This window comes from Alosa sapidissima, chromosome 6, assembly GCF_018492685.1.
Source record: "Alosa sapidissima isolate fAloSap1 chromosome 6, fAloSap1.pri, whole genome shotgun sequence".
NCBI classification, from domain to species: Eukaryota; Metazoa; Chordata; class Actinopteri; order Clupeiformes; family Clupeidae; genus Alosa; species Alosa sapidissima.
In genome coordinates this window covers 39,001,543-39,024,161 of record NC_055962.1, presented here as the reverse complement: position 1 = coordinate 39,024,161, position 22,619 = coordinate 39,001,543, and the positions used below count along the sequence as shown (strand labels likewise).

Here is a 22,619-nt window from a genome sequence, read left to right as displayed (position 1 = left end):
ATTTTTACAGTCTATACCATGGCCACGACGCATTGTACTGAACCGTACGTGGCCATGCGCATATTCATAATGTATGACGTCACATCCAATGTAGACTAGTCGCGGAATGAGAGAGCCGGGGGTTGGCAAGTTGGCAACATCCCCTCGTGAAATTAGCAACATGAAATCAGTCCACTGAACACCCGGTCATACCCTGGAGAGCCTAATGCAATTGCTGTGCATTACAAGTAGCCTGCTGCCTACATTAATAACAACGTTTTTTATTATTATTAATACATCGATATAGAGAGGCTATGCTATGGGAAACAGACAATCACAATGTTGTTTTATTATTATTAATACATCGATATAGAGAGGCTATAGGAAACAGACACACAGATAATCACAATGTTTAAGCTACCGGCAGTTAAGAAGGCTGACATGTTATCAGATGGCTGGGTAGGCCTGCTGTGGTAAAAGAGTGATCACGCTCGAAGAATACTGGCGCGTCATGCAGAAGCGGTTTAACTGGTCACATTCCAGATGATGTCAAACTTGTGTGTTCCTTCGCACACCCCACACACACAAAAACACAAACCAATGTCTATATAAACATGCGCTTGCGTAAAACGCACGCCCAGGTGAGCGCACCACCCAAGTTAAGAGAATTCACTCCCGGTGAACGCACCGCTGAACGGAGAGGATGCCGCAGCAACCGCGCGGCACTTTGGTGTGAGAGAATTACAGTGATTGTGGCTCTACTGAAGCGGTAGGACTATTTATATATATTCACTTTAAAAATGACAACAATTATTATAGTAATCTGATAAATGAATAATATATTTAACAGACCACACATGCAGCTTAGGCCTACGTGTTTGCCTTAATGCTTGAGGGAGCGATGGGCCGGAAGACAAACCGACACCGGCTACATTTCTCGTCTTTAAGGGCCGTCTCTCGTCCGAGGAGAAATTAATTACTGCTTCCTCCTGTGTCCGTGCGCATGTCCCGCTACGCGTCGCGAAATGAAGAATCTCACAGTTGTCCCGACAGTTTAGAAAATTATGCAGCCATATAGGCTGGAGTAGCTTTTCGTGGCAAACCTTTCGTTTTCTGTTACTGAATAATCCAAAAACACGAGACATGTTTAATTAAAGATACAGAACTGCTCACAAACTCGTTTGGTGAGAAACGCCTAACTCAAACACTGCCTATGCCCAGTACAGCTACTTCAATGCGCTCTGCGTCTCGCCGAGTCTGCGCCTGCGCTTGCAGGAACACTACGTCACCATCAGCTTCTGCCCTGTTAGTGGACCTGTCTACCTGCCTACCTGTCGATCTGTCTACCTGCTTACCTGCCTACCTGCCGATCTGTCTACCTGCTTACCTGCCTACCTGTCGATCTGTCTACCTGCTTACCTGCCTACCTGTCGATCTGTCTACCTGCCGATCTGTCTACCTGCTTACCTGCCTACCTGTCGATCTGTCTACCTGCCTACCTGTCGATCTGTCTACCTGCTTACCTGCCTACCTGTCGATCTGTCTACCTGCTTACCTGCCTACCTGTCGATCTGCTTACCTGCCTACCTGTCGATCTGTCTACCTGCTTACCTGCCTACCTGTCGATCTGTCTACCTGCCTACCTGTCGATCTGTCTACCTGCTTACCTGCCTACCTGTCGATCTGTCTACCTGCTTACCTGTCTAGATAGATAGATAGATAGATAGATAGATAGATACTTTATTGATCCCCAAGGGGAAATTCAAGGTTGTAATTGTACAGTCATTATTATGTTATTTATTTATTTATATAAGAATCATCCTTTGTACGAAATACATCATGTCAATAAAGATTTTCAATCAATCAATCAATCAAGGTCTACCTGCCTACCTGTCGATCTGTCTACCTGCCTACCTGCTTGTATTTCTGTCTCCTCAAAATCTGTCACCATTTCTGCCTTAATGTCCATATTCTCTCTCTCTCTCTTCGTTTGTCCTGTGCTTCTGTCTGTGTGTGTGTGTGTGTGTGTGTGTTCCAGGCGTGATGAGGGACCGTCTGAGCCACCTGCAGGCTCTGAGTGAGTCGGAGGAGCACCTGGCGCAGCTGGAGGAGAGCGAGTACGGCGAGGATGCTGTCTCCGTGGCGACCGTCTCCGTGGCGGACACCTTCACCTCCGTGGACCTGGAGGAGGACTTGGCGCCCCAGGCGGTGGTGTGGGACAACGGGGAGGAGGTGGAGGAGGTGCTGGTGGAGGCGCAGGAGGTGCGGCGGGAGGTGCAGATGATGCGTCTGGACGTGCGGCGTCTCCGCGAGCAGAACGCGCGCCTCCTCAGCGAGCCCACGCGCACCACCACCATCAAGCGCGACTCCAACGCCATCGCCGGCGACATCAAGACGCGCGGCCAGGACACGCTGGCCCGCCTGCGCAAGATGGACGCCCACGCACGCGAGCTGGAGGACGAGCACGGGGTCAACTCGGCCGTGGCCCGCATCGCCCGCACGCAGTACGCCTGCCTCAGCAACGGCTTCCGCGACGCCATGGCGGACTACAACGCGGCGGAGATGAGTCACCGCGACACCTGCAAGGCGCACATCCAGCGGCAGATGGAGATCGTGGGGAGGGACGTGTCCGGCGAGCAGATCGAGGAGATGCTGGAGGGCGGCCGCTGGAACGTCTTCGCCGACAACGTGCTGGCCGAGGGCAAGACGGCGCGGTCAGCGCTCGGTCAGATCGAGCGGCGTCACCAGGAGCTGCTGGAACTGGAGAGCCGCGTGCGCAGCGTCCATGAGGTCTTCCTGGACGTGGCCATGCTGGTGGAGGAGCAGGGGCCCATGCTGGACGCCATACACACTCATGTGCAGAAGACAGACGCACAGCTGGGTGAGGCGCTGGTCAGACTCGGCCGGGCCAACAAACACGACAAGAGCAACCCCTTCAAGAAGATGTTCTGCGGATGCTTCCCCTGCTACAAGTGACCTCTGACTCCTTCAAGAAGATGTTCTGCGGATGCTTCCCCTGCTACAAATAACCTCTGACCCTCCCTACAAATGACCTCTGGCCCTCCCTACAAGTTACCTCTGACCCTTTCCTACAAATGACCTCTGACCCTACCCTACAAATGACCTCTGACCCTCCCTACAAATGACCTCTTCCTGCTAGTGTCGCGCTCCTGCTGTGACCTGTGTTGTGTGTATGTGTGTGTGTCTGTGTGTACGTGTGTGTGTGTACGTGTGTGTGTGCTGTGACCTGTGCTGTAGGTGTGTGTGTGTGTGTGTGTGTGTGTACGTGTACGAGTGTGTGCTGTGACTTGTGTGTGTGTCCACCTACAGGTCAAGGGAGTTTGATGTGGAAACTGACCAGTAAAATCACTGACCTCTCAGCACTGATGAGTCTTACACCCTGTCTGAGTGCCCCTCACACACACACACACACACACACACACACACACACACACACACACACACACACACACACAGTCTCCCACATACACACACACCCAGTCTCCCACACACACACTCTCACACACACACACACACACACACACGCACAGACATACACACACACACACACACACACACTCCATAAGCAGCTCAGACACACTTTGGCACACTTGTCTGGGCTTTGTCTTTAGTTTCCATCAGAGTGAAGTCTGGCTTTGGGAGAAACTCAGGAAACCACACGACAGTGTTTTAGAAAACACCTTCTGCCCAAGATTTAGCATTTTAAATGTTTATAAAACGCCTCCTGCCAAGATTTAGCGTTTAAAATGTTTATAAAACGCCTCCTGCCCAAGATTTGGCATTTAAAATGTTTTTCATGACACATAAATCCCTGTTTCTGTGTAAAATGATGAAAAGTATTATGAAAAACGTTTAGTAGAAGTTCACAGGTCTGTTGCCTTATTCTTTAGGTTTAGATCACATTCTGTCTGGGGATCTAATGTAGCCTAAGTGTCTCTGTGTTATTGTAAGAAAGTGGATCATGGCCACACAAGGAAGGATTGCATGTTTATTAGTGTATTTATGATATATAATGTATTCTTGTGGCATAATGGAATTATAAATATGACCCTCACTCTTCTTGGCATCTAACATGGTCAAGCTACAAACATGTAATCTCTTAACCTGTGACTGCGTACAATCTGGATCCACACTACACGATCATATTCCGCTTGTCTTCTGGGATGGTAGCCTATTGATATGCTAAATAAATACATTTCAAAATGTCTGCATGTTTAGCGGTTTTGTTCGGTTCTGTCACCTCTTCACTCCACCCGTGTGTGTGCTGAGGGCTTCTCTTCTGGCCCATAGTCCAGTTGCGCTGTTCGCATTCCGTATCTGCCCACCCCATGACGCACCTTGCTCAGGTTAGAAACGCATCAGATAGGCTCATCCAGATCAACAAGGACCGTTAAGATTCCGGTTCTGTTTGTATCAGAACAGGACAGATAAGATCCCGGTTCTGTTTGTATCGGAACAGAACGAGTAGCTGCACACTCTTTTGTGATTATTTGTTCGTTTCGGCAACAGCCCTCGTCAGGTTTCAAAGCTAAGGATTGCGGAAACTTCGGTCACAAATACATACTCAAAGAGTTGAAAGTGTGAGGCGGCTGCTCTTTCTTTAATTGTGATATTTTTTTTATAGCCAAAGAGATTAGGCTCAGGGAAACCTGGCGGTTTAAAGATTAAAACAAAAACCTTGACATGTATTTTACTTAATGTATAATGAATGTAAATTATATATGAAAGTTTTACTTTTTTGAAAGAAATTACGGGGGAAATACTTTTATGATAATTTATTGAGATGGTTATGAAGAGAAACGTTTTTTATTGAATGATTTTCAAAGGTTTGTAGATTTACTAAGGTTTGGCCCAAATTCCTTTCTGCTATCGGGGTAAGAAACGGATAGCTAGGCAACAGGCTATCATCTCCGAATCAGATGGAAACTGCGCTATCAAAACGAGGCTCTATCTCTCAGCATGCGGGCTCGAAAACCCACATTTCCCCGCCTTAATTCGCGCACTCGCGCGGAGAGCTCTGATTGACGCACCTGTGAAGAAGCAGGGCCGCGCGCACCAACACACACACAGGCGCTGCGCAACCGGAGGAACCTACTGCTGTCGGGCTGCTGACATTTCAGCGGTGGAGACACCGGGCACCATGAGTCTGTAGGCAGCTACAGCAGCTCCTGCAATGTCCTACAGCTACATCCATCCACATTAGAGAAGTGAAGACCGGGGACGTCAGCCTCTTTACACACAGCACCCGTTTCTGTGAAGCGACACGAAGGTAGGAACTTTCATTTACCATAAACAGCCGACAGATGTGTCGCATTTCATGGATAACATTACAGTTTTTTTGGTCAACCCTCAGGCAGAGTCGGCTGCATTTATGTCAAGATTTAAACTGATGGCCTTTGAGTTAGCGATGATGATTTAGTGAATTTTGGGGGAAAGATGGGCCTACATAGCACACATGCCGTTTTTTTTCAATGTTCAAATGTCCACGCACCCTGACGTTAGAACAGTGAAGAACAATTTCATTGAAATTACCCAGATTTGTGTAACTGTCTGGTCTGAACTATTATTAAATGGTCTAAACTCCCCTTCTTGTGCTATTAAAAGATGAGCGGTTACAGAAGGCTGAGTATCAGACACTTCCCGTCCAAACAGCAGCAGCAATTAAACAAAGGTGCAGGACTGACTGGACGCGTGTGCGCAGTATGTAGGCGACATTGAGAATGAGGAAATGCATTTTTCCTAAGAGTTAAAACCGGCTTTTTTTTCCGTGAAGGAAAGGTACACAACTCAGCGAAACTGGCATATACTGGCAAATGTTCCCAACCTTTAACGTCAGGTGTTCTGTGTTCACCTGTAATCCACCTGAGGAGCCTGTATCAGCCCAGCCCAGCGGCCCAGCAGCAGAGAGCTGGGTAGTGCGTGTGGTTCTGCTGGGTAGTGCATGTGGTTCTGTGTAGAGCATATGGTTCTGCTGGGTTCTGTAGTGCATGTGGTTCTGCTGGGTAGTGCGTGTGGCTCTGCTGGGTAGTGCATGTGGTTCAGCTGGTAAGTGCATGTGGTTCTGCTGGGTAGTGCATGTGCTGGGTAGTGCATGTGGTTCTGCTGGGTAGTGTGTGCGGTGCTGATGGGTAATGCGGTTCTGCTGGGTAGTGCGTGTGGTTCTGCTGGGTAGTGTGCGTGTGGTTCTGCTGGGTAGTGTGCGTGTGGTTCTGCTGGGTAGTGCGTGTGGTTCTGCTGGGTAGTGCGTGTGGTTCTGCTGGGTAGTGTGTGTGTGGTTCTGCTGGGTAGTGCGTGTGGTTCTGCTGGGTAGTGTGTGTGTGGTTCTGCTGGGTAGTGCGTGTGGTTCTGCCGGTTCTGCTGGGTAGTGCATGTGGTTCTGCTGGGTAGTGCGTGTGTGGTTCTGCTGGGTAGTGCATGTGGTTCTGCTGGGGACCAGGATGGTGAGCGCAGCAGGAAAGGCCTCATGTCTCCAGTGACCAGCCCAAACCGCACTAGGGACAGGGGAAGTGGTGTGTGTGTGTTGAGTCCTTGAGCAAGGCACTGAACCCCAGGTTGCTCAGGGACCATGTGCTGGCGAAATGAAAACAAATGAACACAATAGAGATGCTGCTGCATATGACCAGCAGCAGTCTGTGGGCAGAGCTAATGCATATGACCAACAGCAGTCTGTGGGCAGAGCTAATGCATATGACCAGCAGCAGTCTGTGGGCAGAGCTAATGACCAGCAGCAGTCTGTGGGCAGAGCTAATGCATATGACCAGCAGCAGTCTGTGGGCAGAGCTAATGACCAGCAGCAGTCTGTGGGCAGAGCTAATGCATATGATGCAGCAGCAGTCAGGCCATCTGTGGGCAGAGTACACATTGTTCTCAGTTACCCTCCCTCTGTGTATGTGTGTGTTTGCATGTTTGAGTGCGTTTCCTCATTCTTTATGTGGTGCTGTGATTGTGGTGCACATGCCAATGATGACTGGACTGGGAGGTCATGCGGGTCCGAGAGAGATTTGAGATGGTATGTGTGTGTTTCCTCCTGGGTTGTGTGTGCCTTCTGATTTAGTGTCTATGTGTGTTTGGGGCAGGAGTCCTCTGAGTATTGGTAAATAGTGTTTCACTGACACCAGAGCAGCGTTTTTTGTTGTTTGGGAGTGTTAGAGCAGTGGGTTGTGGTGTGTGTGTGTGTGTGTTAGAGCTGTGTGTTGTGGTGTTCGGGAGTGTTAGAGCAGTGTGTGTGTGTTTGTTTGTGTGTGTGTGTGTGTGTTAGAGCTGTGTGTGTATGTGTGTTGAAACGTGTTGTGCGTCGCTGTGCGGTATGATATCAGGTTCAGATGCCCAGTGTCCCATAAGAACCTGTCGGACCAGTGCCCTGGCACAGATCACCTGTCTGATTGAGTGGAACATGCATACCTGTCTCAGGTGAGCAGTGGTCAGATTGAGTGGATCATGCATACTGTACCTGTCTCAGGTGAGGAGTGGTCAGATTGAGTGGAACATGCACACCTGTCTCAGGTGAGCAGTGGGTGGCAATGTGGAAGTGGTAACAGCGACAGTACCATATTTGGGTTCTCGTGCCCACAGGCATCCAAGTGCAAGTTTGACTGAGGTTATGTCCCGATCCTGCCCCCTCTCTCTCTCTCTCCCACCCGCTCTGTCACTGTCTTCTCTTTCTCTCTCTCTCGCTCTCTCTCTCTCTCTCTCTCTCTCTCACCTGCTCTCGGTCACTCTCTTCTCTCTCTCTCTCTCTCCCTCTCTCTCTCTCGCTCTCCCACCCGCTCTGTCACTGTCTTCTCTCTCTCTCTCTCTCGCTCTCTCTCTCTCTCTCTCTCTCTCACCTGCTCTCGGTCACTCTCTTCTCTCTCTCTCTCTCTCTCTCGCTCTCCCACCCGCTCTGTCACTGTCTTCTCTCTCTCTCTCTCTCGCTCTCTCTCTCTCTCGCTCTCCCACCCGCTCTGTCACTGTCTTCTCTCTCTCTCTCTCTCTCTCTCTCTCTCACCTGCTCTCGGTCACTCTCTTCTCTCTCTCTCTCGCTCTCTCTCTCTCTCTCTCTCTCTCTCGGTCACTCTCTTCTCTGTCCTAAAGGCATAACCCCCCCCCACCCCCAGAAAGGTTCTGGAACTGAGATGTGTTACTGACGTGCTCTATTCTGTGTGTGTGTGTTATTGTGTGTGACTTTCCCCATGATGTCACCACTGATACTTATGTGATGTTGGTATTTCCTGTTAACTTCCTTAAGATCTAAGATTCCAGGCAGGCCATGCATCCGACACACACACACACGGACACACACAGACAGATACAGACAGACACACACAGAAATTTTTTGGGACCTAAGCTTATTCACCGTATTGTGCAATACGGTGAATAAGCTAAAGTTCCAAAACGTTGACGTGTTCCTTTTAAAGGAGAATTTTTCACATAAACATGGCCCCAGAGTGTACACTGTAGCTGCCTGGTAGGTCTAGCTCTTAGCTGCAGCAGCTCGAGCTAGGTAGAACCGTTTTAGGGTTTTTCCGTATCGACAGTACTCGGTGACCTCGATAAACAGATGACTGTGAAAAATCACCGGAATTCTCCTTTCAAGGAGCTTTGTGGGATTCTGTAGGTTTCGAGTTGTCTTGAACGCAGCCGCAGAGCACGCTATGCTAACTTCTGATGATACCTAGATAAAACAGAGCGTAGGCGGAGCTAGTTAGTTAGCATGCTAACTTCAGATGATCTCTGGGGGTGCGTTCGTAAATTGCCACTCCAGTGTTTCCCCTAGAATTTTTTCCAGCAGCGGTGCTGTTGATTGTATGAAATTAAACCCACCAATAGGCTAGCTAGACCTTAGTTTCACAGTCTAGGTATGTTAGCAACACAGGGCTTGAAAGCATTGCCTGTATTACAAACAAAAACGAAACAATGCGTGGAATTTATCTGGAAATAGGCTACTGAAGGTAGGGGCGAGCTATCTCGCTGGCGTGTTTAATTTGGCTCCTTGGTTAATATAATGTAGGCTAGGCTACGTTTTTTTGCACAAAATTGCGTCTGCTAATAAACTTAAACATAAACACAAACAAGCGTGATCTCCTGTGGAATCCTGACTGCGCCTTCAACGTTAGTCTTTTATTACTATTATTTGTTTTGTTAGAAACCTGAACGAACGACAGCTGTTCCTGAAGTTCACTTGTGTCTATTTTTTTTTTTAATTAGGCAACTTTTTTTGCAGTGGCGCTTGAATTCCAGGAGCGGCTGATGAACACATTGTAGGGGAAACACTGCACTCAACCGTTCGTAAATTCAGATTTATCGTGTGTTCATTCAGAGCATCACACTCTCAGAGCATCCAGAGCGTGTGGATTAAATTTACAAACGCACCCTCTACGGAGCGTCAGGGGCGCTAGTTAGCTGGCATGCTAACTTCAGGTGATCTCTAGAGAATGCAGAGCGTAGCCGCCATTTTTGACATTTCGACAAAAAGGTTGTTTCTTCACTCTGTTGCTATTTTTGAAGTCATTGTTTGATCCCCACATAGCACCTTTAGGATTCCATGCACGTCCCGACGTAACCACCTCTTTCTCCTTTTCCTCCTCTTCTTCCTCTTCCTCCTCAGGGGTCATGCGGGACCGGCTGGAGGACTTGGAGGTCATTCAGGAGGAGGGGTCGGAGGGCGAGTGGGCGGCGGCCAGCGACTCGGATGATGACGCCGACGAGGGGGACCTGAAGCCGCAGGCGGTGGTGTTCGAGGAGGACTCGGACATGGAGGAGCTGCTGAAGGAGGCGCAGGCCATGCGGCGGGAGATCGGCGAGCTGCGTCTGGATGTGGAGCGCCTGCGGAAACAGACGTCGCACGCCACGCAGACGGTCCGGCGCCTCAGCACCATCTACCGCAGCTCCAACGCCATCGGGGGGGACGTGAAGATCCGTGCCGAGGGCCTCGTGCGGCGACTGACCGCGTACGACCAGCGGCGGCAGGACCTGGAGGAGAGGCACGGGCCCATGGCCGCCGTGGTGCGCATCGCACGCGCTCAGTACAGCGCCATCAGCCACGCGCTGCGGCAGGCCATGGCCGAGTACAACGCCGCAGAGCAGGAGCAGCGCGACTGCTGCCGTCAGCGCTTCCAGAGGCAGGCCGAGATCCTGGGACGCAACGTCACCACCGATGAGGTGTGGCCACATACATACATATGGACACAAACACACACACACACGTATGTAGCGCTTCTAGAGGCAGGCCGAGATCCTCGGACGCAACGTCACCACCGACAAGGTGTGGCCACATACATACATACATACACACACACACACACACACATATGGACACACAAACACACATATGGACACACAAACAAATAAACACACACACACATATGGACACACACACACACAGCACAGCCTCAACATGGACACACACACATATGGACACACAGTACACAGTACAGCCTCGACATGGACACACACAGTACAGCCTCAACATGGACACACACAAACACACACATGGACACACAAACACACAGTACACAGCACAGCCTCAACATGGACACACACGGGAGCGTACCTATGTTCCCGGGTCCTATGTTCATAGAAAGGCCTACAGATGCAACCCAATTCAGAAGTGGGCATATAGATTACAGTAATAAGGATAATTGAATGTTTAAGTAGCCCCCATTGACTGATTTAGTGTATGCCTAATCCTGTGAACATTTCAGATGCAACACCATTGCCAAACGCACATGGCAGCAGGTGAAAATGAAACACAAAAACATTATTCAGAATAGTAGGTTTATATAGTAGCTTGCATTAATATTTCTTAATTATGAAAACATGTAGGCCTAGCTTATAGCCTTCACTTGGCCTCTGTTTTACAGCTAACAAGAAAAAGGTGTCTTTGAACACTACTGTAGGAGGAAAGGCACCAGAGTGTTTTACAGTAGCAGAGGAGTTGGCCATCGCAAATAATAGTGGAAGGCCGATTATGGAGGGGGTTGAGGGAGGCATTCGGTCGGATTCTGGTGCTGTGGAAATGTGTAGCCTTTATGTGCAGGGTACAGTAATATGACATTCAATTCAACAAGTTTGTTAAAATGGTGATTTTAATTTATTAGGCCTACTGTAGGCCTATGTCCGATTTATTTTCAGACATACAGTATTCTTGCTCAGATGTTCAGCATCACCGATGGAATACATGAATGTCCACGTAAGAGCATTGCTATGACGGGTGACATTAGAGACGTCTGCCTAGATCATCTGACAAAAATAACGAATTCCCTCGGCTGACAATCTATGTCTTCATAGAGAATATCGTCCGGGTATATATATATATATATACGAAAATAAATCGGATATACAGTATGCTGAACATCTGAGCAAGAATAGCCTAAAATAAATCGGACATCCCTATGGCGCATATATATATATATATATATATATATATATATATATATATATATATATATATATATATATATATTAGGGCTGTCAAAATAACTGATTCATTTTGATTAATTAATTTGAGAAAAAAATAACTAATTAAAAAAATTAGTGCATATTAATAGATTCCGTATGACCTTTGACCCCGAGCCGTTCTAGTCAGTAAGAATTAGACTGTAAAATCAAGGAGAGAGAAGAAAACGTGCTGCCTGGATCATTGATTGGAACATTTACTTTTAAAAAACGGCCTGATGGTGTTGATAAAAAATAAAGTGTTGAAAATAAAGTCCTCTGCAATGTCTGCAGCAAGGAATTTGCATATCACCGGAGTTCATCAACTCTATAGTCGCACATCAATGCAAAGGAATAAGTGTTGACATTGAGGGGAGTGTTAATTTATTTTCATTGTGTCCCCTAGGTTATATCTGTGGCCTAAAATGCCTTGTATGTGAAAAAAAAAAAACTTCTTCCCGAAGCACTTTTGAATTTATTTCCTCAGCATATTAGGTCATATCATAGATTATTATGGCAATTATTTGAACAGTGAAAATAATAATAAAAGAGTCTTTGAACTTTAATGTCACTAATGCTGATTATTCAATGATTCATTTGAATTTAAATATTTAAAATACTTTCACAGCAAAAATTATATATGTGATTAATTTAGATTAATTAATCACAGAGTATGTAATTAATTAGATTAATTTTTTTAATCGATTGACAGCCCTAATATATCTATCTATCTATCTCTATATATATATATATATATATATATATATATATATATATATATATATATATATATATATATCTGGCGGTCTCTAAAACCCCTCGCCCTGCGAAGCGAGCCCCTCACGATTTGCGCTCCAATGTCGTTGTCGTATGGATCATCCAGGTACAGGAAACCTTGTTAGTGGAGGGGTGGTACTTATAAAGGGTGTGGTTAACGGAAACCTCGGGTTAACCAACAACATAACCTGCTCGAGATACCTCGGTTAAAACCTATCCACCTTTCGTAGTATGGGTTAATCGGAAAGTTACGCCACACGTGATCAAGTTACTCTCGAAGTTACCCAGATAAGCCAGTAACCCCGCTTTGTAGTATAGGCCCCTGGGTAAGGTAACCCAGAGTAAGTGTAGCGTACTCCTCCTACTGTAAGAGATGAGCCCAGGTGGTAGCATAGTAGCTAAGGAGCTGGGCTAGCATGCAGTAGTGTGGTAGTAGCATAGTGGTTAAGGAGCTGGGCTAGCATGTAGTAGTGTGGTAGTAGCATAGTAGCTAAGGAGCTGGGCTAGCATGCAGTAGTGTGGTAGCGTAGTGGTTAAGGAGCTGGGCTAGCATGTAGTAGTGTGGTAGTGTAGTGGTTAAGGAGCTGGGCTAGCATGCAGTAGTGTGGTAGTAGCATAGTGGTTAAGGAGCTGGGCTAGCATGCAGTAGTGTGGTAGCTTAGTGGATAAGGAGCTGGGCTAGCATGCAGTAGTGTGGTAGTAGCATAGTGGTTAAGGATCTGGGCTAGCATGCAGTAGTGTGGTAGTAGCATAGTGGTTAAGGATCTGGGCTAGCATGCAGTAGTGTGGTAGTAGCATAGTGGTTAAGGATCTGGGCTAGCATGCAGTAGTGTGGTAGTAGCATAGTGGTTAAGGATCTGGGCTAGCATGCAGTAGTGTGGTAGTAGCATAGTGGTTAAGGAGCTGGGCTAGCATGCAGTAGTGTGGTAGTAGCATAGTGGTTAAGGAGCTGGGCTAGCATGCAGTAGTGTGGTAGCTTAGTGGATAAGGAGCTGGGCTAGCATGCAGTAGTGTGGTAGTAGCATAGTGGTTAAGGATCTGGGCTAGCATGCAGTAGTGTGGTAGTGTAGTGGTTAAGGAGCTGGGCTAACATGCAGTAGTGTGGTAGCATAGTGGATAAGGAGCTGGGCTAGCATGTAGTAGTGTGGTAGTGTAGTGGTTAAGGAGCTGGGCTAACATGCAGTAGTGTGGTAGCATAGTGGATAAGGAGCTGGGCTAGCATGTAGTAGTGTGGTAGTGTAGCGGTTAAGGAGCTGGGCTAGCATGCAGTAGTGTGGTAGCATAGTGGATAAGGAGCTGGGCTAGCATGTAGTAGTGTGGTAGCATAGTGGATAAGGAGCTGGGCTAGCATGCAGTAGTAGTGTAGCGGTTAAGGAGCTGGGCTAGCATGCAGTAGTGTGGTAGTGTAGTGGTTAAGGAGCTGGGCTAGCATGCAGTAGTGTGGTAGCGTAGTGGTTAAGGAGCTGGGCTAGCATGCAGTAGTGTGGTAGCATAGTGGATAAGGAGCTGGGCTAGCATGCAGTAGTGTGGTAGCATAGTGGATAAGGAGCTGGGCTAGCATGCAGTAGTAGTGTAGCGGTTAAGGAGCTGGGCTAGCATGCAGTAGTGTGGTAGCATAGTGGATAAGGAGCTGGGCTAGCATGCAGTAGTGTGGTAGTGTAGCGGTTAAGGAGCTGGGCTAGCATGCAGTAGTGTGGTAGTGTAGTGGTTAAGGAGCTGGGCTAGCATGCAGTAGTGTGGTAGTAGCATAGTGGATAAGGAGCTGGGCTAGCATGCAGTAGTGTGGTAGCGTAGTGGTTAAGGAGCTGGGCTAGCATGCAGTAGTGTGGTAGCATAGTGGATAAGGAGCTGGGCTAGCATGCAGTAGTGTGGTAGCATAGTGGATAAGGAGCTGGGCTAGTGTAACTTGCGTTGTGTTTGACTGGTGATGCACTCTGAGACGATGAATGTGGATGAAGCAGGTTTATTTGTCTGCATGGGTCAGGAAATACAAAAATGGACAGAGAGATCTGGTCCGCCTGCAGCAGTTAACTTCCCTTCTGCCCTCAGACACAATTCTATTACTACACTAAGTATCTAAGCATATTGTTATTTAATTTCAGGTCCAGTATGAAGTGAGGTGTGTCAATAAAATAATACAAAATAAATTCCAAAAGGGAATAATATGGCATAAAAACATGAGTGTGAATGTGTAAATGTATGTAACTGTATAAGTAAACTACTTATATATCTAATCTGTTGAAATCTGTTATATTTCTAATTAGATCTAATTATATTCTTACATGGGGGGGTGATGATCCAGTATGATAAAATAAATATAAACAGTAGAATAGGCAAACATCAATTCGATATACCACATACAAATACAGGTACTGCATTTAGAACGCTACCAAGACGTTAATGGCTAGATAGATGATAGATAGATAGATAGATAGATACTTTATTGATCCCCAAGGGGAAATTCAAGCTAGTCATTCTAGCTCGTGAATGCTAGCCATGCTACGAGTGAAACATAAAACATTCACTTAACATAAAATCAAAACAACAAATACAATTGGTTACCTGCATGGGTCAGGAAATACAAAAATGAGGGAAGACCGAGAGATCTGTTCCGCCTGAACAAAATAAATGTCATATTAAAATGTGCACTAAAGCCATAACGCTACTATCGTGCTTCAAGGTCAAACGAAAATACAAAACCAAATAAAAGTTACAAGACAATATAAAACATCGCTGAAACGCGAGTTATGTGGATGAACATACATAATGATTTTAACAATAGATATAGGACATATAAAACAATTTATAACACTTTTAATGACTTAATGCGGACCCTCATTTGCCCAGCTTACCTGCAGCAGTTAACTTCCCTTCTGCTGCAGGACACCCACAATGCAACTACTGTACAGAATAATTCCAAAATAAAAGTAAACTATATACTATAATTTTTAACTATATATAGTTTACTTCTATATATAATAAATAACATTAACTATATGGAGCACTTTATTAAAACCGTTACATAAGCATGCAGTAGTGTGGTAGCATAGTGGTCCCAACGTAACCACATCTCCGTGTGTGTGTGCGCGTGCGTGCGTGCACACATGCGTGTGTTCAGGTGGACCAGATGGTGGCGGAGGGAGGCTGGGGGGTGTTCAGTCAGGACCTGAACCCCGAGGGGATGACTGCGCGCTGCGCCTTCAAGCAGATCAAGGAGCGGCACAAGGAGCTGATCGAGCTGGAGGCGCGTCTGCGTGATGTCCACGCGCTCTTCCTGAACCTCGCCATGATGGTGGAGGAGCAGGGGCCCATGCTCAACCACATCGAGCACAACGTGCTGTCCACGCACGAGTACCTGCTCTGCGTCAACGAGAGCTTCAAGACCGCCATCAAGTACCGCAAGAAGAACCCCTGCATCAGGATGTGCTGCGGCTGCTTCCCCTGCTGGAAGAACGCCACCGGCTAAACACACACACACACACACACACACACATATACACACGCACACACACGGGGAACTCCTGCATCAGGATGTGCTGCGGCTGCTTCCCCTGCTGGAAGAATGCCACCGGCTACACACACACACGTATGAGCACACACACACACACACACACAAACACATGCGCGTGCGTGAGGCACACAATATCCTGCATGCGTTACTTGAATTTTATGTCCTTTACTGAAGGTCTCCTGTAGAGACGTGTGTGTGTGTGCATCTGTTGTAAACACTTGAAGTAGTCATTCATGTTGGGGAAGTGAACTTTGTGATTGTGTCCTGAATTAATATGTTTGTTGTGAGTCTGTTTAAATAATGCGATTATGTCTTAATGTGTGTGTGTGTGTGTTGTGAGTCTGTTTAAATAATGTGATTATGTCTTAATGTGTGTGTGTGTGTGTTGTGAGTCTGAGCAGGCTGCTTCACGCATGTCTGTAATTCTATCACCACTGGAGAGGAGAGCTGTGTCTGTCTGTGTCGGTCACTGAACACACCAAATGAAGGAAGTGTGTGTGTGTGTCTGAACGCCCAGTCAGACTTAGAACTCTGGGGATGACTAATAACTTATAAATACATTCAATGAAATATACATTAGTAAGGAATGTTAATGATTGATGTTTGTGATAGCTATATTTAAGATAAAGTGGAAATATATTCTTGCTGTATATAATAGTTTTATTTTACATTAAGTGAGATTGTGAGGCAATTCAAATTTCTTGAAATGTTTGAGAGATGTGTGTTTTTGTGCTGTTCGTTCATTTCCAAACATATAATAAATGGAGATGGCAATGTATCTGGTCTCCTCTTAATGCTTCCTTTGGTTCAGGTTTCTAGGCCAAGTATACTTGCATATAAAAGGAATTTGGTCTCTGCATTTATCCCATCCGTGAATTAGTGAACACACAGTGAGGTGAAGTACGCACTAACCTGGAGCCGAGCAGTGAGGGGTTAGGTGCCTTGCTCAAGGGCACTTCAGCCGTTCCCACTGGTCGGGGATCGAACCGGCAACCCTCCGGTTACAAGTCCAATGCACAGTAGGTCACGATTTACAGTACAGTGTATGAAAAAGGCAGGACAGCCCAACATAGCACTTTATATATCTATACATATATTTATCTCAGTGTTCGAAAAAAGTAGGACACCGCCAACATGGCACTTTGTATTCAATATATAAATATGTACAGGTCAGTGTTGTAGTGTACAGATCAGTGTTGTGTTCTAGTGTAGAGGTCAGTGTTGTAGTGTACAGGTCCATCACCCAGTCATGTAAAATTTGCTTCCATGTACAACCCCAATTACGAAAAAGTTTGGACGTTGTGTGAAATGTGAATAACAACAGAATGATATGATTTACAAATAATGTTAATTGAGAAGAGTTCAAATCATGTTAACCCTCTATTTAATTGAGAATAGTTCAAAGACCAAACTGTTGAAGGAGACATTTTATTGTTTTTTGGAAAACGTTATGCTCATTTTTAATTTGATGCCAGCAACACGTCTCCAAAAAGTTGGGACAGGGCCATGTTTACCCCTGTTTTGCTTCACCTCTTTATTTAACAGCATTTTGTAAATCTTTAGGAACTGAGGAGACCTAGCTTTGAGAATGAAATGTAATCCTATTCTTGTCCGATATACAATTTCAGCTGTGGGGTATACTAGGCTATCTAGACATCAAAGCTACACAAAGCCTTAAAATAGGTTAAGTGATGCTACGATAGCAGACAGTTATGTGATATATTTGTAAAACTAGGCTTTCTGCTCAGATCTGTGCGTGTTCTCGGTGTTGGGATGATATTGGCCAATCGTGAAACATGGTGACGCACAAGACCGCCTAATATTAAAAAACAATTACTTCCGCATTTATGAGCGATAGCATAATCTATATTACGGTCATTTTTAGTGTCTAGCCTATAACATCAAATAAAAGAGATTTGCCATACTTCACAGACCAGACAAGTTCTGGAGTTGGAGAGAGGATTCACATTGCAGGGAATCAGCATGTCACTCCAATGCAGGGAATCAGCATGTCACTCCAACGCAGGGAATCAGCATGTCTGCTCTTCCATGGTCTGTGATGGTCCAGCACGAGCGTTTCTGAGGAGGGTCAAAGGTCACTCGGGCTACTCTGCCTGTGAGAAATGCACTCAAGAGGGAGAGTATGTGAATAGTGCACCTCTCCGGACCAACCAGGACTTCAAGGACATGGCTGATGACTGGCATCATCTTGGATCCTGACCTCTTGCAGTCCCTTCTGTGGGCATGGTCAGTGGCTTCCCACTAGGTTATATGCATCTGGTCTGTTTGGGGGTCATGAGGCGACTTTTGCACTTGTGGCTCAAGGGTCCACTGGTGGTCAGGCTCTCAGGAGTGCAGTAGAGAGTGAAGTAGAGATGCTCTCAGGAGTGCAGTAGAGAGTGCAGTAGAGATGCTCTCAGGAGTGCAGTAGAGAGTGCAGTAGAGATGCTCTCAGGAGTGCAGTAGAGAGTGCAGTAGAGATGCTCTCAGGAGTGCAGTAGAGAGTGCAGTAGAGATGCTCTCAGGAGTGCAGTAGAGAGTGCAGTAGAGATGCTCTCAGGAGTGCAGTAGAGATGCTCTCAGGAGTGAAGTAGAGATGCTCTCAGGAGTGCAGTAGAGATGCTCTCAGGAGTGCAGTAGAGAGTGAAGTAGAGATGCTCTCAGGAGTGCAGTAGAGATGCTCTCAGGAGTGCAGTAGAGATGCTCTCAGGAGTGCAAGTAGGAGTGCCAGAGATGCTCTCTGAGAAGCTTGTAAAGCGGTGTTGCGTCCCCCAGCTCTGGTGTTTGCTCCTACATGTGTTTGGCGACCCCTGTTGGGTGCAGTGTCTTCCCCTGTACTTAATTCCAGGTGAGCCACACCTGAGCAAGGCCTACCTGCGCTATAAAAGGACTCTAGGACCGCTCCTGAGGGGGCGCACACAGAGAATGACATCCGAGCCTGCTGTCTCATTGACTTCCGTCTAGCCGTCCACCCGGCAGTAGAAAGCGTTCCGCTATCGTAGTTGCTAGTTATTGTTAACCTACTTATTATTTTGATACCCATTCTGTTAAATAAACATACCCCTATTTTTGATACGAGCTGATCTGTGTGCGTCTCCCCTTTATGTTAAGGGTGGTGTCCGACTGCCCGTAACAAGCGGAGGACAAATGTGCCAGTGGAGTTTGGAGTTGGAGACCAAGGTCCCTGAAAGAGGTACACAGATGGAAAGCCTCAGAATTCCGCCAATTCCTGCTGTACACTGGTCCTGCTGTACACTGGTCCTGCTGTACACTGATCCTGCTGTACACTGTTCCTGTGCTCCTGCATTACACTGATCCTGCTGTACACTGGTCCTGCTGTACACTGATCCTGCTGTACACTGGTCCTGTGCTCCTGCTGTACACTGGTCCTGTGCTCCTGCTGTAGACTGGTCCTGCTTTACACTGGTCCTGCACTCCTGCTGTACACTGGTCTTGTGCTCCTGCTGTAGACTGCTCCTGTGCTCCTGCTGTACACTGATCCTGCTGTACACTGTTCCTGTGCTCCTGCTGTACACTGGTCCTGCTGTACACTGCTCCTGTGCTCCTGCATTACACTGGTCCTGCATTACACTGATCCTGCTTTACACTGCTCCTGCTGTACACTGGTCCTGCTGTACACTGGTCCTGTGCTCCTGCTGTACACTGGTCCTGCTGTACACTGGTCCTGCTTTACACTGCTCCTGCTGTACACTGGTCCTGCACTCCTGCTGTACACTGGTCTTGTGCTCCTGCTGTAGACTGCTCCTGTGCTCCTGCTGTACACTGGTCCTGCTGTACACTGGTCCTGCACTCCTGCTGTACACTGGTCCTGCTTTACACTGGTCTTGTGTTCCTGAAAGATTTCCTGCATACAGCAGTGTACCAACACTTCCTGCTGCTGTTTGTTGGAAGGTTCATACTATCTAGCAAGGAACTGCTGGAGAACTACACTGAACGCGGACTCCTTCAGCACCTTTACATTAGAAAATTTCATGCAGACGCTCAAGAGGATGGTCAGAAAACCTCAACTTCTTTGCTCGCAGGTTGTGCGAAGGCTTTCAGAGAGAGTATCTGTACAAACGCAAAGAGTGTAAAGTTTAGATTCAAGGAGAGAGCATACATCTGGACCTGTGCCACCCTTGTTTCACTATGCACAACAGTACACACAGTACAGAACAAAACTCTTCACCCTTAAACTGGACCAAGCCAACAGCCATGTTTACATTCATGGAAGGGTCGCAAAGATCAGAAACATAATCGTTGAGAATGAAGAGATATATCTGGTCTACTCAAACCAACAAGAGTCCTTTGAATACCCCACGTCTTCATCTACATTCGACAACATACTGTAACGTCAGCGCACAAGACTATACTAGCGAACTCCCACGCAGGGCATGCTGGGATGCGGGGGCGAACTTTGGGGGTTTTATGTCTGTATTTGTCCTTATTTATGAGTCTAAGGTTAGCGTCTTTACTGTAGCATGTTTCCCTTTTAGTTCTCCCTCATGTGTGATCCTCTTGGTGTGGGTGGTTGCGTCCACCCCTGTAGGTGTAGCGTGTGTGTGTACTTGACCTGCCCTGTGTGTACTGTGTTCGTGGTCTGTATACCTGCTCTCGATCCTTCAATAAAAGCTTGCTTTGAACAAAGCTCTGACTCGTGACTTCAAAACGTTACAGTGGCGTCAGAAGTGAAAGCAATGGAGGCCTCTGATGTGGGAGCGTGCGGCGGAGCTGCCCCTGCCCCGGGAGTTATCCTGGCGGCAGGCGACCTGACCCCGGGGCGGGGGCCGTTCGAGCTCCCGCCGCAACCAGCCCTTGTAAGGGCTCCTAAACTGCGCACCAAGGCTCGCCGGAGGAGGGAGAGGAGACGAGGCGCGGTAATCAAAGCCTGGCAACCTCTGCACTGGAGACCCGGGCGACCTCTGCACAGGAGACCCCGGGCGACCTCAGCACTGGAGAGGAAGACCGACTGCCGGAGCTGCACGACCTGGAGGACGAGTTCGGGTCGGCGACAGACGAGAGCGGTGACGCACTCGGCAGCAGTGCAAGTCGGGGAGTCCGCCCAGGCTCCACCGGGGGAATACGTGCGTGAGTTGGCAGCTCACCTCCGGCCCTCCTCGACGCCCAGACTGCTGGTCTGCCCGAGACGGGGCCCTGTTGCCGCTGAAGAGATAGAGGCAGCGAGGTGGAGCGGAAGCCTGGGCGGACGCGCCTGGTTTGTGCCGAGTTGGGACCCGGAGCGGTGCGCTGACTTTTGGGTGGGGGCCCTCTAGTGTGACTGTTTGTGTGTGTGATGTGACTTTTGGGTGCGTGTAAGGGGCACCGTGGTGTGAGGCGCTTGTTGTAGTTGGCCTGTTGGCCGGCGCCTGTGGAAAAAAAAAGAAAAATGTTTGTGGTGTGGAGTTCAATAGCATGGCCACCTTGGGGGTTGTGCCTTTGTGATGGTGTGGAATGGGCCAGGAGCAGAGCAGGACGACGGAGCGAGGCAGCAACGGTTGTCCAGCTGCAGCAGAGTCGGTGCCTGTCTGTCCTGGTCGGTGAATCAACGGAGCGGAGCGGCGTTGGTACAGCTACATCTGACCCCCCTCGAACCCCGGTGCAGAGTCGACAGTTGGAAAGGCCACCTAGGGCCCCGCCAGGAGAGGAGTGCCGCGGTGACGCGCCGCGGAAAGTGCAGCCTGAGGGCGGCTGCTGAGAGGGAGCTGGTGACGAGCGGGTCGGCCACGTGGCTGCTAGCACGCCCGCGCTGGATTGCTAGCAGCGTGGCGCCCCGTTGAGTGAGCTCCTGCGGCGTGCACCCCACGTGAGTTGGCGGTACTGTCACACTGGACTGAGTGGCGTATGAAGAAATGCTAGCGATGGTTAACTAAAATATGTAGGCCGATACGGCTCAGATCAACATCACCATCATCAACACCTCCGTCTGAGGAAGACGACCTCTCTGAACCTGTTCCTGAAGCTCGAACTTAGCCACACCCCAAAACACCCAAAAGAATAAATCGGATCCCTCCAAAAAAGAAAACCCTATCTATCCTCCCCTCCTCTCTTGCCATTGGTCATCAAACAAATACACAGAGCTGGTAAGTTACACATTCAAGCCTTTACAGTGTGTCATTGCTGACTGTGTTGCCATCAGACACCAATTAGCATCTGCATTACGGCTCAGGGAGCTGGTGAGAGGTTTTGTGTGCATTGTAGGTCGCTAGTCGGTTTTGTGTGCATTTTAGGTTGCTAGTCGGTTACTTGTACGGAAGGATCCTTAGTGTTGCTTTAAACAAATACAATGTGTGGACCATACAGTAGATATGTATATATCTATGGTGTGGACTACGTTAAAGTGGCTGTTTTGCTGTATTTTTTAAAGGAAATACTACCAGGCCTCAGTCTCAATATCCAGGCAACCATCTGGTGAGACATCTTAATTGTATATTGATGCTATAGCATATTATATTGTAGGCTGAATGTTCTTGCACATTGTCTTCAGAATGACTTTACTGATCAGTGTGCTAGAACTTTTAGAATTCAGACTTTATAATTCTGCTCCAGCCAGGGAAAATTCAGTGTCTCAAGCATTCATTTTTAACTCAGAAATGTTTTCTTTACTTCATAAGTCAATTCACAGACCAGGCAAACTGGCAACGGTGGACCTCCTGCTGCCTGACAAGATGTTGACATAGTGTGTAAGTATTTGTATAAGTGAGCGTATGATAGCTCAGGAAACTTGAAAAATAGCAACGCAATGCAAAAGAAAAAGAAGAAATGCAGATATATGCACCAGCCGAAATTCCCTATTGAGAGCAAACGTAGGTTTCAGTCCCAACTTTCTCTAGCCACTCGCAGAGTTTGTGTTTTGGCCAGCGTTAGCGCGCTAGCCAAATAAATGCCATAGGTTACTAGCTCGTCTTGCTCGATTGAA

General features: G+C 47.5%; 2 protein-coding genes and 1 long non-coding RNA gene across 4 annotated transcripts; all 3 read left to right on the top strand.

The window, feature by feature from the left end:
• The first annotated feature begins 591 nt into the window (after positions 1-591).
• LOC121711375 (syntaxin-11-like) lies at positions 592-16,481 on the top strand. 2 transcript variants are annotated; one of them, XM_042094948.1, is made up of 4 exons: positions 592-748; positions 2,018-2,963; positions 3,068-3,455; positions 15,596-16,481. In XM_042094948.1, exon 2 carries the CDS (start codon positions 2,023-2,025, stop codon positions 2,953-2,955), a length of 933 nt encoding a protein of 310 aa, XP_041950882.1. In that variant the 5' UTR covers positions 592-748; positions 2,018-2,022; the 3' UTR covers positions 2,956-2,963; positions 3,068-3,455; positions 15,596-16,481. The 2 variants fall into 2 exon arrangements, with proteins under 2 accessions (XP_041950882.1, XP_041950881.1); XM_042094947.1 differs by having other exon boundaries at positions 595-748; positions 2,018-3,455.
• LOC121711382 lies at positions 1,631-16,481 on the top strand. Its single transcript, XR_006032295.1, has 2 exons — positions 1,631-2,006; positions 16,151-16,481. It is a non-coding gene; the product is annotated as an uncharacterized LOC121711382 (long non-coding RNA).
• Positions 4,994-16,481, top strand: LOC121711376 (syntaxin-11-like). The gene is made up of 3 exons (XM_042094949.1): positions 4,994-5,269; positions 9,587-10,140; positions 15,311-16,481. The coding sequence occupies exons 2-3, from the start codon at positions 9,592-9,594 to the stop codon at positions 15,656-15,658; spliced, it is 897 nt and encodes a 298-aa protein (XP_041950883.1). The 5' UTR covers positions 4,994-5,269; positions 9,587-9,591; the 3' UTR covers positions 15,659-16,481.
• Positions 16,482-22,619: the final 6,138 nt, after the last annotated feature.